Below are 17,588 nucleotides of genomic sequence, written 5' to 3'. Positions count from 1 at the left end.
TTCGAACAACATTATGAAAAAGGCCAACGGGCCTCAAGGCTCGCCTGAAGAGTTTGATTAGTGTCACAATCAATAACTTTTTTCTGGAGAAACTTTTGATAAGACATGTAGAACAAAAGTTGTTCAGTTTCGCAAGCGTTAACTAACGATGTTAAGAAATAGGCCTGCGGGACTCATGGCTCACCTGAAAAGTTGGGTTATTGTTGCAATCTATAACAATTTTGTCAAAAAACTTTTAATAAGACATCTAGAACAAAAGTTGTTCAGTTTTGCAAGATCTTTCCAACAACATCATGAAAAAGGCTAACGGACCTCATGGCTCGCCTGAACAGTTAGTTAGTGTCACAATTACTAACTTTTTTCTCGAGAATCTTTTGATAAGACATGTGGAACAAAAGTTGTTCAGTTTTGCAAGATCTTTCAAACGATATCAAGAAAAAGGCCCACGGGCCTTATGACTCGCCTTAACAGTCTGATAAATGTCGCATAACTTTATACTCGTAAATATTTTGTTTAGAGATATATAACAAAAGTTGTACAGTTTATTGAGGTCTTTCGTGCCATATCCAGAAATGGGCCAATGGGCCTCATGGCTCGCCTGAACCATTGAATTTCTGTTACAATGATTAACTTTTTCCTCACGAAACTTTGATAAAACATGTAGAATAAAAGTTGTTCAGTTTTGCAAGTTCTATCTAATGATATAAAAAAGGCTTCCGTGCGTCATGGCTCGCCTGAACAGTGGAATTTGTATCACAATTAATAACATTAATAACTTTTTTCTCGACAAACTTTTGACAAGACATGTAGAACAAAAGTTGTTCAGTTTCGCAAGTGTTAACTAACGATGTTAAGAAATAGGCCTGCGGGTCTCATGGCTCACCTGAACAGTTGGGTTATTGTTGCAATCTATAACATTTTAGTCAAGAAACTTTTAATGAAACATCAAGAAAAAGGCCCACTGGCCTTATGACTCGCCTTAACAATCTGATAAATGTCGCAATCAATAACTTTTTTCTCAAGAAAATTTTGATAGGACATGTAGAGCAAAATTTGTTCAGTTTTGCGAGATATATCTAGAATGATATATTAAAAAAAAAATAGGCCTCCGCGCGACATGACTCGCCTGATCAGTCGAATTTGTATCGCAGTAAATAACATCATTAACTTTTTTCTCGAAAAAAGGCTGACCTCTTTAATTAGTGGCCGAGAGGGGCAGAGAGTCTTTAATTTATAACACTTAAATGATTAATATTTATAAAACATTACTGAAGCTAAATTGTACGTTTAGACAATATATTTGTATCATTATTTATGAATGAAAATCTCAGTCAAATTCTTATCTCATCACATCTAAAATTGGACGGAAGACCCACTCGTTGCTCGCAACGAGATCGCATCTAGTTATTAGGGTCTTCCGTCTTCAGCGGAAGACCCTTCTATTATTCTATTGTTGATTTTTCACTTTTCTTATTATTAGGGTCTTCCGTCTTCAGCGGAAGACCCTTCTATTATTCTATTGTTGATTTTTCACTTTTCTTATTATTATTATTATTATTCTTTTTTTTTCTCCTTACCGATTTTTGTGCAGAAGATTTCTCGGAGATGGCTGGATGGATTTGCTTCAAATTTTCAGGATTGATGCGTTGCCATTTGAAGTTTGTACCGACGTTTCAATTTTTGCAAAATCACTTCCGGTTGGAAGTTATCCCCCTTTTATTGATTTTCAGATGACCATTTTGTCCAGACAAAAACTCAAAAACGATAAAAGCTAGAGTGCTGAAATTTTCAGTGATGTTAGACGACATGTTGTAGTTGTGCTCCTGGGTTTTCAAAATTTCCGGAAGTGCCTAGTATGGAAGCTCGGTAGGGGTTGAAAATGGAGTTTAGAAAAGTGGCCAATTTTTTTCCACGTTTTAAATCATAACTTTTTACTCGTAAATATTTTGTTGAGACATATATAACAAAAGTTGTACAGTTTATTGAGATCGTTCGTGCCATATCAAGAAATGGGCCCATGGGCCTCATGGCTCGCCTGAACCATTGAATTTCTGTTACAATGATTAACTTTTTTCTCACGAAACTTTTGATAAAACATGTAGAATAAAAGTGGTTCAATTTTGCAAGATCTATCTAAGGATATCAAAAAATAGGCTCCCAGACATCATGGCTCGCCTGAACAGTCGAATTTGTATCACAATTAATAACATTAACAACTTTTTTCGCGAGAAACTTTTGACAAGACATGTAGAACAAAAGTTGTTCAGTTTCGCAAGCGTTAACTAACGATGTTAAGAAATAGGCCTGCGGATCTCATGGCTCACCTGCACAGTTGGGTTATTTTTGCAATCTATAACATTTTTGTCAAGAAACTTTTAATAAGACATCTAGAACAAAAGTTGTTCAGTTTTGCAAGATCTTTCGAAAAACATCATGAAAAAGGCGAAAGGGCCTCTTGGCTCGCCTGAAGAGTTTGATTAGTGTCACAATCAATAGCTTTTTTCTCGAGAAACTTTTGATAAGACATGTAAAACAAAAGTTGTTCAGTTTTGCAAGATCTTTCAAACGATATCAAGAAAAAGGCCCTCGGGCCTTATGACTTGCCTTTACAGTCTGATAAATGTCGCAATCAATAATTTTTTTCTCAAGAAAATTTTGATAAGACATGTAGATCAAAATTTGTTCAGTTTTGCGAGATATATTTAGAATGATATCAAAAAATAGGCCTCCGGGCGACATGACTTTGTATCGCAGCAAATAACATTATTAACTTTTTCTCGAAAAAAGGTTGACCCCTTTAATTAGTGGCCGAGAGGGGCAGAGAGTCTTTAATTTATAACACTTAAATGATCAATATTTGTAAAACATTACGGAAGCTAAATTGTACGTCTAGATAATATATTTGTATCATTATTTATGAACGAAAATCTCAGTCAAATTCTTATCTCATCACATCTAAAATTGGGCGGAAGACCCACTCGTTGCTCGCAACGAGATCGCATCTAGTTATTATTATTATTCTTTTTTTTTCTCCTTACCGATTTTTGTGCAGAAGATTTCTCGGAGATGGATGGATCAATTTGCTTCAAATTTTCAGGATTAATGCGTTGCCATTTGAAGTTTGTACCGCCGTTTCAATTTTTGAAAAATCACTTCCGGTTGGAAGTTATCCCCCTTTTATCGATTTTCAGATGACCATTTTGTCCAGACAAAAACTCAAAAACGATAAAAGCTAGAGTGCTGAAATTTTCAGTGATGTTAGACGACATGTTGTAGTTGTGCACCTGGGTTTTCAAAATTTCCGGAAGTGCCTAGTATGGAAGCTCGGTAGGGGTCGAAAATGGAGTTTAAAAAAGTGTCTCATTTTTCTCCACGTTTTAAATCATAACTTTTTACTCGTAAATATTTTGCTTAGACATATATAACAAAAGTTGTACAGTTTATTGAGATCTTTCGTGTCATATCAAGAAATGGGCCCATAGGCCTCATAGGTCGCCTGAACCATTGAGTTTCTGTTACAATGATTAACTTTTTTCTCAAGAAACTTTTGATAAGACATGTAGAATAAAAGTTGTTCAGGTTTGCAAGATCTATCTAATGATATCAAAAAATAGGCCTCAGGGCGTCATGGCTCGCCTGAACAGTCGAATTTGTATCACAATTAATAACATTAATAACTTTTTTCTCGAGAAACTTTTGACAAGACATGTTGAACAAAAGTTGTTCAGTTTTGCAAGGGTTAACTAACGATGTTAATAAATAGGCCTGCAGGTCTCATGGCTCACCTGAATAGTTCAATGGGTTATTGTTGCAATCTATAACATTTTTGTCAAGAAACTTTTAATAAGACATCTTGAACAAAAGTTGTTCAGTTTTGCAAGATCTTTCGAACAACATCATGAAAAAGGCCAACGGGCCTCATGGCTCGTCTGAACAGTTTCATCAGTGTCACAATTACTAACTTTTTTCTCGAGAATCTTTTGATAAGACATGTAGAACAAAAGTTGTTCAGTTTTGCAAGATCTTTCAAACGATACCAAGAAAAAGGCCCACGGGCCTTATGACTCGCCTTAACAGTGATAAATGTCGCATAACGTTATACTCGTAAATATTTTGTTTAAACATATATAACAAAAGTTGTACAGTTTATTGAGATCTTTCGTGCCGTATCAAGAAATGGGCCCATGGGCCTCATGGATTGCCTGAACCATTGAGTTTCTGTTACAATGATTAACTTTTTCCTCACGAAACTCTGATAAAACATGTAGAATAAAAGTTGTTCAGTTTTGCAAGATCTATCTAATGATATCAAAAAATAGGCCTGCAGGCGTCATGGCTCGCCTGAACAGTCGAATTTGTATCACAATTAATAACATTAATAACTTTTTTCTCGAGAAACTTTTGATAAGACATGTAGAACAAAAGTTGTTCAGATTCGCAAGCGTTACTAACGATGTTAAGAATAAGGCCTGCGGGTCTCATGGCTCACCTGAACAGTTGGGTTATTGTTGTAATCTATAACATTTTAGTCAAGAAACTTTTAATGAGACATCTAGAGCAAAAGTTGTTCAGTTTTGCAAGATGTTTCAAACAACATCATGAAAAAGGCGAACAGGCCTCATGGCTCGCCTGAAGAGTTTGATTAGTGTCACAATCAATAGCTTTTTTCTGGAGAAACTTTTGATAAAACATGTAGACCAAAAGTTGTTCAGGTTTGCAAGATCTTTCAAACGATATCAAGAAAAAGGCCCACGGGCCTTATGACTCGCCTTAACAGTCTGATAAATGTCGCAATCAATAACTTTTTTCTTAAGAAAATTTCCATAGGACATGTAGAAACAAATTTGTTCAGTTTTGCGAGATATATCTAGAATGATATAAAAAAAAAATAGGCCTCCAGGCGGCATGACTCACCTGATCAGTCGAATCTGTATCGCAGTAAATAAGATTATTAACTTTTTTCTCAAAAAAAAGCTGACCCCTTTAATTAGTTGACGAGAGGTAGAGAGAGTCTTTAATTTATAACATTTAAATGATGAATATTTGTAAAACATTACCAAAGCTAAATTGTACGTCTAGACAATATATTTGTATCATTATTTATGAACGAAAATGTCAGTCAAATTCTTATCTAATCACATCTAAATTTGGACGGAAGACCCACTCGTTACTCGCAACGAGATCGCATCTAGTTATTAGGGTCTTCCGTCTTCAGCGGAAGACCCTTCTATTATTCTATTGTTGATTTTTCACTTTTCTTATTATTAGGGTCTTCCGTCTTCAGCGGAAGACCCTTCTATTATTCTATTGTTGATTTTTCACTTTTCTTATTATTATTATTATTATTCTTTTTTTTTCTCCTTACCGATTTTTGTGCAGAAGATTTCTCGGAGATGGCTGGATCGATTTGCTTGAAATTTTCAGGATTGATGCGTTGCCATTTGAAGTTTGTACCGCTGTTTCAATTTTTGAAAAATCACTTCCGGTTGGTAGTTATCCCCCTTTTATCGATTTTCAGATGACCATTTTGTCCAGACAAAAACTCAAAAACGATAAAAGCTAGAGTGCTGAAATTTTCAGTGATGTTAGACGACATGTTGTAGTTGTGCACCTGGGTTTTCAAAATTTCCGGAAGTGCCTATTATGGAAGCTCGGTAGGGGTCGAAAATGGAGTTTAAAAAAGTGTCCAATTTTTTTCCACGTTTTAAATCATAACTTTTTACTCGTAAATATTTTGATTAGATATATATAATAAAAGTTGTACAGTTTATTGAGATCTTTCGTGTCATATCAAGAAATAGGCCCATGGGCCTCATGGCTCGCCTGAACCATTGAATTTCTGTTACAATGATTAACTTTTTTCTCACGAAACTTTTGGTAAGACATGTAGAATAAAAGTTGTTCAGTTTTGCGAGATCTATTTAATGATATCTTAAAAAAGGCTCCCGGGCATCATAGCTCGCCTGAACAGCAAAATTTGTATCGCAATTAATAACATTGATAACTCTTTTCTCGAGAAACTTTTGACAAGACATGTAGAACAAAAGTTGTTCAGTTTCGCAAGCGTTAACTAACGATGTTAAGAAATAGGACTGCGGGTCTCATGCCTCACCTGAACAGTTGGGTTATTATTGCAATCTATAACATTTTTGTCAAGAAACTTTTAATAAGACATCTAGAACAAAAGTTGTTCAGTTTTGCAAGATCTTTCGAACAACATCATCAAAAAGGCCAACGGGCCTCATGGCTCGCCTGAACAGTTTGATTAGTGTCACAATCAATAACTATTTTCTGGAGAAACTTTTGATAACACATGTAGAACAAAAGTTGGTCAGTTTCGCACGCGTTAACTAACGATGTTAAGAAATAGGCCTGTGGGTCTTATGGCTTACCTGAACAGTTGGGTTATTGTTACAATCTATAACATTTTTGTCAAGAAACTTTAAATAAGACATCTAGAACAAAAGTTGATCAGTTTTGCAAGATCTTTCAAACAACATCATGAAAAAGGCGAACGGGCTTCATGGCTCGCCTGAACAGTTTGATTAGTGTCACAATCAATAACTTTTTTCTTGAGAAACTTTTGATAAGACATGTAGAACAAAAGTTGTTCACTTTCGCAAGCGTTAACTAACAATGTTAAGAAATAGGCCTGCGGGACTCATGGCTCATCTGTACAGTTGGGTTATTGTTGCAATCTAAAACATTTTTGTCAAAAAACTTTTAATAAGACATCCTGAACAACTTTTGCAAGATCTTTCGGACAACATCATGAAAAATGCAAATGGGTCTCATGGCTCACCTTAACAGTTTGATTAGTGTCACAATTCCTAACTTTTCTCTCGAGTATCTTTTGATTAGACAGAACGAAAATCTCAGTCAAAATCTTATCTCATCTCATCTAAAATTGGACGGAAGACCCACTCGTTGCTCGCAACGAGATCGCATCTAGTTAGGGCTTTCCACCTTTCTGTGGAAAGTCCTATTGTTATTGTTCTGTTTATTATTATTTTCCTGCCGTCAAAAAAAATCTTCGTCTTAAGACTTATCGAAAAACTTTATAGTCCATCATATAGTACTTCTTGAGAAACGAATACAGTTCACCCTGCGTAATTGAACTTTGACCCCTTACGGAGTTATTGGACCTTTTGCAGAAATCATTGTTAGCACTTCTACTTTGTAACCGTAAATGATAGGAGGATGAAACCTTTTCTAAAACACAGAGGGTAATTAGTAGAAGCGAAGAATTTCAAATGAAGGGGTTCGGTGTCCCCTAAGGGGAGTTAATGCCTCTTTATGTTTTGCGATTTATTCGTAAAATATGTCGAGCTTGAGAACGGTTTGTCGTAGAGACATGGGACCAACTGGAATAGGATCGGTGACCTTTGACCTTGAAAATTAGGTCAAGGTCAAAGGTCAAGGTCATCAGAAAAGAGGAAAAAATAGCACTTTTTATACTCTCTTTCCTGCTTAAGATAGCATTGAAATATTATATGGGTAAGTATTGACTTCTTGATTGGTTTTGATAGTATGCATTACAACTTTGAACTTTGACCCTTCTGTGAATTTCGGAGACTCGCGTCGAAAACCTTGTTATCGCTACTCCTACTTAACGGAAAGTCATAGAGACACGAAACCTTCGCTAATGAATTCACAGTAAAACCCTCTTGCAAAGAAAAAATAATCAAAGGGATACGAAAACCCTTAAGCATAGTTATTGCCCCTGAAAGTCTCCAATATCATTATCTAAGCCTATAACTTTTGTATTAATAGAGATAGAGACATGGGACCACTTGCATTAAGACCGATGACCTTTGACCTTCAAAATGAGGTCAAGGTCAAAGGTCAAGGTCATCATCAAAATTAATTTTTTTCCATTTTCAAGGTCTTTCAAAGTATTTTTAGCATTGAGAAGTTTCCGAAAGTAACCGAAAACCCCTAAACAAATTATTGACCCTGAATGTCTTGATTAACATTTTTTAAGCTTATAGCTTTTACATTAATATAGATAGAGACATGGAATCACTTGGATTAAGACCGATGACCTTTGACCTTCAAAATGAGGTCAAGGTCAAAGGTCAAGATCATTGAGAAAATTATTAAATTTTCTAAGTCGTTTTGAGTTTCGTACATCATCCTAAATATTCTTAAATATCTATCTTTAAATCATTGTAGGTGGAAAGCCCTCTAATTGTTCGCGAACAATTAGGATCACTAGTTATTATTATTATTCTTTTTTTTTCTCCTTACCGATTTTTGTGCAGAAGATTTCTCGGAGATGGCTGGATCGATTTGCTTCAAATTTTCAGGATTGATGCGTTGCCATTTGAAGTTTGTACCGCCGTTTCAATTTTTGAAAAATCACTTCCGGTTGGAAGTTATCCCCCTTTTATCGATTTTCAGATGACCATTTTGTCCAGACAAAAACTCAAAAACGATAAAAGCTAGAGTGCTGAAATTTTCAGTGATGTTAGACGACATGTTGTAGTTGTGCACCTGGGTTTTAAAAATTTCCGGAAGTGCCTAGTATGGAAGCTCGGTAGGGGTCGAAAATGGAGTTTAAAAAAGTGTCTCATTTTCCTCCACGTTTTAAATCATAACTTTTTACTCGTAAATATTTTGCTTAGACATATACAACAAAAGTTGTACAGTTTATTGAGATCTTTCGTGTCATATCAAGAAATGGGCCCATAGGCCTCATGGCTCGCCTGAACCATTGAGTTTCTGTTACAATGATTAACTTTTTTCTCAAGAAACTTTTGATGAGACATGTAGAATAAAAGTTGTTCAGGTTTGCAAGATCTATCTAATGATATCAAAAACTAGGCCTCAGGGCGTCATGGCTCGTCTGAACAGTCGAATTTGTATCACAATAACTAATAACTTTTTCCTCGAGAAACTTTTGACTAGACATGTTGAACAAAAGTTGTTCAGTTTCGCAAGGGTTAACTAACGATGTTAATAAATAGGCCTGCGGGTCTCATGGCTCACCTGGACAGTTGGGTTATTGTTGCACATATGTAGCGGTCCCCGTTACAATTAGAACTAGTTCTTTTTTTGATGCATGTATCAAACAAAAAATTGGACAGAAAACATCAATGCGCGTAGAAAAACAAATAGTTACCCGTGGCCCCACCCTTCCCTCAGGAATCATGGCTTCTATGTAAATTTCAACTTTTCCGGCCCAGTGGTTCTTCAGAAAAAGATTTGTCATAAGTATCGACATGTAAAACTCCAATCGCATATTACGGCCGCACCCTACCACCGGAGCCATGATTTTAACGAACTTGGAACTGCAATACGTCAGGAGGTTTTCGGGATGATTTTTAAATGCTCCCACCTTATTTTTGTCTTTACGTGATAATCTCTCCTTTGAAGGGAATATATGACCCTTTACGTGAACAAATGTGAATCCCCTTCAACCAAGGGTGAGTTGTACCAAGTTTAATTGAAATTGGCTTAGAGGTTCTATAGAAGATGGAAATGGGTAAAGGTTTACGAACAGACGAACGAACAGACAAACGAGAGAAAGAAGGTGATCAGAAAAGTTCACTTGACTTTTATCTCATGTGAGCTAAAAAGGATTACAAATGATAGTAAACTGTTCGCAATGGGAGTTTCGTGCACACATCAAATGTCGTTCACTTGAAGTTCATGTCAATTTTACATGTAAACCCAATAGAAACTGCATCTTTAAATCATTTTCATGTGATGATACCTGGGACGAGTTGGGTATAAAAATTAGCAAAGTTTTTTAAGTTCAATATAGCTCACTTTCAACGTACTCAAAAACATAATATTTCAGCTGTTTTATGTTAATAATTTAATCATCTCCCCGTTATGTTATTAACACAGCCATGCATATTTTAACCTAATGTCATCATTGCTTGTGGTATGTAAACCTGTCAATAAACACCAGTCTGAGGTTTTCAATAATTTATTGAATATATCGTTTGCCTGCATGATATTGAAAACTAAAACCGCTTCTAATGGGAAAGGGTTGAAGGTTATTCTAATACAGGGGGGGGGGGTCAGAGTTATTATAGCGAACAGTATATACTATGGGTAATAAATGCGATACAAGGCGTCGGATTATTGAAGCTACTGGGTAGCTTATTTCATTCATTGAAAATATGCCACGGCAAAATGAAACAATTGTCAGAGCCTTATAGAATTACCAACTACAAAACGTCGATAAAGATTTAAGATTAACAAGGCTTCATTTTAAATACAATGTACCAGCTGCAAACGTTATAAAAGGAAATACGATTATCTGGAAAACCCAATACTGTAGTGTAATATATTGCATAATCATGTTTTGTCTTGCAGGAAACAATTGTGATGATTCTCGTGATACTTGAAATGCACCACTGTGTAGAATTACCTGACAATGCATGCAAAGCGTCGCTGGGGACTGCAACGTCGGCTTTGATTTGTCCTTCAAATGAAAAAGAATACATTGCAGCTGCCCGGAGAAAGAACTGCTCAGCATATAAGCATACCTGTAGATCATTTGAATATCACTGTGTTCTTAATGAATGGACCACGAGTCTGGTAGAAGTTTGTGCACCCTCAACATTGATAGTGTGTAAGAATGTTTCCGGTCATATTATAGTAACTTTCTATATGTACATGCACTTTCTACTTATCAATGGATACATTGTGTATGTGAGCTATATTATGCCAGCATTGAATTATTCCACGTTTTCCAGTTACATGTACATATCATTACAAATAGTATACAAAAAATTAACATAGGATACACAGTATCTAAAACAAAGAGAAAACAAGTAACAGTTTCATAAATATGTTAAGAAATAGATAGATTTAGTCAATGAAGAACGGAAGGGGGATTTTTCTGTATAACCCGAAGATTACGTGATATGACCACTAGAATATATCTTTGTTAGATTATAACACTGTTCAAACTTATCTATAAAACGTGAAACACTTAACAACGAAAACACGTCTTAGGTGACATGTACTGCACTACTCAAACTTATCTTAAACATGCTATTTGACGTATAGATAAAAAGCATTTAAAGATTTGTTAAGTGGGACACAGTAACATCACCTTCAAAATTATAAGTGATGTGGAAGTTTCATAGAATCCAATTTGTCGGGAATAAGCGTGATTTTATAAAAATTAGTCAAGATACGAACTGGTTGCATTGTAATTATTTCATAATGAAAAAAATACTCATTATTTCTATCTTTTTTAATTCCGTAGACAAGTAGCGAAAATAGTTACACTGATTTCAGATTTATAAATATAAGATGCTCGAATATGTGTTTTTATATTTGATTATGTCTAATTTTAACTAGATTCATACCTTCTAATAATATATTTTTGCAGCTGGAAAATGTACAGAGTTCAACAAGGGACTACAATGTATTCGAGAAAGCTATCTGACGGACTGCAAACAGTTCAGTAAACCCTGTCCACCGGTTTATAATTCAACACAAACTTTTATGTGTAAGGAAGTTTTATGTGGTCGGCTTCCGTCCTGAAATTGCTTTGTAAATGGAAATGTCTCATATTTGAAGTGATACTACAGTTTAAAACCTGAAAATAATCTTACGATACTTGTTAAGTGTGGGTATCCAAGTGACGACAATCCCTGCTTTAAAGTATTTGGGCCAGTTGTACCAGATACCTTCACCTGATTTATTGTGTACACAAGGACATTATATAAAGAATAATACATGCTAAAATCCATGTATTATGTCATATCAGTTCGAGGCCCGAAGGTCCAAGGGGTGAAATGGAACCCAGTGGCTAATGTGACATATGATATAAATTTTAGTATGCAGTATTCTATTTATCAACATTTTTATTTATCATATACTGCACTTTTTTATACCTTAATAATCAATAAATCTTGTATACATACCGTATAGTGGGATTGGGGGAGGGTGTCTTATTTTACATGATAATATTCTTCTTTTTATCAAATGCGGGTGATTTTATTGCACTTTAAAGGTAGATCAACATATATTTGATACATTACGTACGTTGATTTACTATGGTAATAGCTTTGATACATTTGTTTACTATCTTTATAAAAACCTGCCTGGTAAAAGTCAAAACTGAATTTGGTAGATACTATGGTAAAAACTTTTATATGTTGTTTTACTAAGCTTATCATTGATATAGTATGGTAAAACCTTTGATATACCGATTATTACGAGTGAATACAGAATTTTCGGATCGATATGCATTTTTGCACGCCGTTCTGATATGTAATATGGGTTTCTGGACTGGTCGTTGATGTAAGGTATTTTGACGGCATTTGTATCGCACAGTGCAAAATCTGCATAATCATTACCAAGTATTTGATAAAACAAAATAAAACGCACGCATCAGAATATTTCTACAGTATATTTTGTAAAATGAGAAGAACATCATCAATTAATCAGGCATTAGATTTATCGTTCAGTTGTTTTATCTTCAATATCGTCTACAACTAAAACTGTAACTTCTGCAATATGGCGAATTCATACGATGAATTTGATATAGGTCTACTCTATGATGATGATGATGATAATCTCTTGCCACCACGGTCATGAGCAAGGCTGGTTTCGAGGTTCGAAAAATTATGTTTATATCAGAGCAACGCTGCGAGTCCACAACAAAAATATCTTTAGTGAACAAAAGCTCTATGTCATTTTGTGTTTATCTCCTCTTATACACACTGGAGGTAAAACATAGACATCTCTGTTAGTTTGTTGTTTAAATATGTTAATGCAATGCTATGCGCAACCACGAGTCCTAGCAATAAACATGCCATTGTTCCCTTCAAAATCTTGCAAAAACCTGACCAAAAACTTAAAGTTAACTCGATCCATATATCTTCCGTCAATTCTCCCAGATCCTCTGAATTTTTAAAAAAAAATCCGTTTTCAAGAATTGCGTTTTTAACTTCAAATAGGCCAAAACCAATATCACACTCGTATATGTATATTGAATAATGCTTCTTATTGATACGAATGTTTGTTGTAAGGAATTGAGTGTGATTAATTATAACTTCATTTTGTGAGTTTTCTCTACTCGTGTATATTAATGACAACAAATTATTAAATGGAGAAGACATGCTATGAGGGATAAACTTGTTTTAAAGCGTTCACTAATATTTTGAATTGGAACATCGTGGTGTAAATTACAAAAGAAATGCTAGATCGTATTTGCCTCGTATAATATTATGCTCCGAATCCTATTCAGTTAATGATTGTTGTAACATAAAGAAACCCCTCTATGTTATTCTTATCAGTCGTCACTTCGCAAAGGCAAACATATTGAAATATTGTGTTGAATAAATAAAAATAAAATATTTAATGTAATGCACGATATATGTTTAAACATGCTGATCTCTCGATATATGAATAATGTCATTGTATTTCAGAATATTTTTGCTACATAAATGTTAGGTGAATAAATTTGTTATTTTATTCTGGATAACACTAGCCGTGAAATAATATCTGAACTATCTGCCCTAGGGAAATAGTCTCGAAACTATTCACTGGATGCTATATTTTTCCGCGTTTTCTTTTCTGTGACGTCAAAGTCTGATAGCTCTAATTAGTTTACCACTCGCATCACCTTGGTCGATCCCATCTAGGTTAATGCCGAATATTAGTTTACTTCACTTTGATATATCTGATACAAGTAAAGTCTACTTTGGTATAATAAAATACCTATTGAATTACTATTCGGACAATAGAAAGTTGCGCCTCAGGAAATAGTTGCTGTCTTGGGGGACAATAAACTTGCTATTGCCCTCATAGCCAGTAAATAGGTGTATACTATGTTTTGAACTTAATATTGTTGATGTTTTACTGTGTTTTAATTTTTAATTCTGCTATTGTTACCACGTTAAGAATTTTTACTTCTGTTGTTGCTGTTATTATGTTTTGACTTTAATGTTGTTGCTGTTGTTTTATGTTTTGCTTTTTAATGTTATTGCTGTTTTTCTATATTTTCATTATATTTTTGTTGATGTTGTTTTACATTTTTATTTCAATTTTGTTGATGCTGTTCTATGGCTTAATTTTAATGTTGTTGACTAGACAGGAAATAGTAGAGGTATCTATGTTGTATTACCTGGTGCAGATATTTTATACTATCTTCGTAAAACTTAATTCACTCATACGGGGGCACCTTTTAACTGCATTGACTTCTGTTTTTATCTGATATGGTGATGTCTCTAAAATGTTAATGGGATGGTAATATTTATCTATTACTTTCCAAATTGTTTTAATTATGCTTTCTGATCTGCCAAACGGTAAATTCATTGTTAAAAACAATTTTGAAAAAGAAATCAAAATTATAATCTTTATTAATAGTTTTACTTATCTAATATATTAGATCCCGGGTGTTACGACACTGTCAGTACTACGGTAAAGCAGAGTAGTGAATTATCAACAATCGGAGGGATTAAATACCTGGAACAAAAGAGGACAACCAGAAAGGAAGTAATTACAAACCAAGAACAAATGTAAGGAATAGAAAGCGATACCTTATACATTATATGTAAACCAGAAACAAAGATAGGGGGTAGAAAGCGATATATCATACATTATATGTAAACGAGAAACAAAGTACACAACTGGTAAGATAATGATGCTAGACCAAGGACAACAAAGAGAGACGATGAATTAGATACCAAGAATAAAGGTCAACAATAGGGATTCATTATTGTACAAACCAGGAACAAAGGTAAACAACAAGGAATCGAGGGATCACAAACCAGAAACATATATGCAAACAATAGAGAAGTGATTGGTTACAAACCAGAAACATATTTTGAAAAAAAAAATAGGGAAGTGATTAATTACAAACCAGAGACAAAGTTAAGCAACAGGAACAAGAGAATCAAACCAAGAACAATGGTAAGTGAGAGAAAACAAAACAGAAAAAGAGTAGGAAACAGGGACGATAAGAATCACAAACAAGGAACAAAGGTAAGCTAGGAATTAAAACCAGACACGATGGTAAATGGAAAGCGGGGGATAAAAATTCAAAAGGAAACCTAAGCAACATGGAAGCGAGGACTTATAAACCAAGAAATGTAAGCAAACGGAAAACGATGAATTATGATATACATATGTACCAGACACAAAGGTGCGTTAAGGAAAATATTTCTGACATTTATTTATTTGTACGTGCATATATGGATGAAGTGTGATCTTTGTTTACATTCCAAAACTGAGTAAATGAAGACAGAAGGATTATATTATAAATATTGACCTCTGTTTTACAGGAGGAAAGAAAACAATGTTAAAGGAGATGTTCTGATAATCGTCTTACCTATTGCCGGAGTTTTGATTGCAGTTGTTGTAATGATAATAATGATATATCTTAAATGGAAGGCGATTATCTGCAATCGGTCGAAACAAAAAATGAAAAGTATGTTGAATATTAGCATGAATTCATTTATCTTTTAAACAGCAAATGTATGTCAAAACATTGTATTTAGATTGTAGACTTGCTCTAATTTCTCTGTTTTAATTTATTTTCTAATTCTATTTTCCTGCCCTCTTCCATGCAAGGTGAAGATAACGAACAGTGATCAATCTCATAACTCCTACAAGCAATACAAAATAGATAGTTGGGCAAACACGGACCCCTGAACACACCAGAGGTGGGATCAGGTGCCTAGGAGGAGTAATCATCCCCTGTTGACCGGTCACACCCGCCGTGAGCCCCATATCCTGATCAGGTAAACGGAGTTACCCGCAGTCAAAATCAGTGTGCCAAGAACGTCTTAACAATCGCTATGAAACATGAAAGATGAAGATAACGAACAGCAACCCTGATACCAGGCGGAGAGATTTCAAAATAACATTCAATTACATTGGAATCATTTTAATTTGTAAGGGTCAATGTTCGTGGGTAAGCAACATTTTGCTGCTTCGTGGGGACGTAATTTCGTGGGCAAGCGATACGATGCACTTGAATAGTCGACAGGGGATGCTTACTCCTCCTAGGCACCTGATCCCACCTCTGGTGTGCCCAGGAGTCCGTGTTTGCCCAACTATCTATTTGGTATTGCTTGTAGGAGTTATGAGATTGATCACTGTTCGTTATCTTTACCTTTCACTTGGAGAGATAACTCTACTTGGTATGAAAAAAATGTTTGAGGGCACGTAAATTCGTGGGTAAGAGTGACCCACGAAATCCACGAACACCAATCCCCAACGAACAATGATGATTCCACAGTGTAACTTGAAATTGCAGCTGTTATTCTTGGTTTACCAAATCAATGCCATCAGAATAGGATTTTGAATCATGCGAAAAAGAAATAAAAACACAATATGATATTTGCTGTTAGGTATATTTAATATTTAACAGCTTGTGCCACGAGACAACATTTTCTTCATATTCATAATTCTTAATTGTAAATGTATCTTAAGTAATATGAATTCCACAAATATGGGGGGGGACGATAAACAGTTTACAGCATTAGTCATCAAATAAACACCCATCAATGCGAGAATCTTTGGTATCATATATTTCATATCACACTGACCTGTCACAAACAAAATGTCTTCTCTTTCACCCGGCTGTTTCTTTTACAATTTGCGCAATAATGTACCGCAATAATGTACATGAGAAATTTGAACACTTGTAGTGGTTGTGTGCAAATGACACACAACAGCTGAAGATGATGTATCAATTACATGTACATGTGAACATTATATTTGTCCATAAAGCTTGAAATTCTAGAGACAAGTAATATATTGCCGTGTCTCATCATGATCCCTAATCAATCTGTCACGTTCAATATTTTGAAATGACAGCCTCCTTGGTTTAGTGTCAGATTTCCCTGAAGTGAGAATTCCGTGTTACATTGCCACTATACTAAGACAAAACACTTTTTCTACAGGGAATGAAGACACAGCTTTACGTGTGTCTGACAACGCCACGCAGGATGCATTACTTCAAGATGAGAACCAGAGAACGCAATCCAAGGAATATATATAAGTGTTTGATAACAATACAATGTTTGCTTTAAATTTCATATGTGACGGTTTTTGATTAAACACTTTTAGAAAATAAAGCAAGGAGTGCATGTGTGTTTGGGTACGACCATATATATGTACCATGGTAAACAGCAGAGTTTTCTGTATACCTCGGTATATACCACGGAATACCGCAAATGAAATATTTTATGTGGCAATCAATTTACTTACCTTGGTTTTACACTATCGGTTTTTAAATCTTTGATACACGTCGGTTTTCAAGGGACGAGATGCATGTTTTATATTATCAAACTAATGAAGATAGTATGCGTCTTATTTGTTTATCTTTATTTGATACTTATGCAGGTAGGGTAAATTAGTTATATTGGTGAAATATGTGGTGATGCTACAGCAAAGTATAATTAGAGTATCTTAAGACTATGTAGATAGTTCGAATAAATGAGACAGCTATTCTTACTATCTACCTTGATAGTCTACAGTGGACTTAGTCGTTTAACATTTTTATTTAATACACTGAAACGTAATTATAAAAAATAAAAGATATGAAAGAATACTTTTTATTACCAACTAGTATGTCATAGTCATCGCACTTTAATGACTAGTGT

General features: G+C 34.8%; 1 protein-coding gene across 1 annotated transcript; it reads left to right on the top strand.

The window, feature by feature from the left end:
- The first annotated feature begins 10,329 nt into the window (after positions 1-10,329).
- Positions 10,330-17,298, top strand: LOC125654529 (uncharacterized). Its single transcript, XM_048884511.2, has 5 exons — positions 10,330-10,588; positions 11,357-11,476; positions 14,366-14,495; positions 15,261-15,406; positions 16,887-17,298. The coding sequence occupies exons 1-5, from the start codon at positions 10,342-10,344 to the stop codon at positions 16,982-16,984; spliced, it is 741 nt and encodes a 246-aa protein (XP_048740468.2). The 5' UTR covers positions 10,330-10,341; the 3' UTR covers positions 16,985-17,298.
- Positions 17,299-17,588: the final 290 nt, after the last annotated feature.

Source organism: Ostrea edulis, chromosome 7 (assembly GCF_947568905.1).
Source record: "Ostrea edulis chromosome 7, xbOstEdul1.1, whole genome shotgun sequence".
NCBI classification, from domain to species: Eukaryota; Metazoa; Mollusca; class Bivalvia; order Ostreida; family Ostreidae; genus Ostrea; species Ostrea edulis.
The sequence above is the reverse complement of the archived record's forward strand: the minus strand, read 5'-3'. Positions and strand labels throughout refer to the sequence as shown.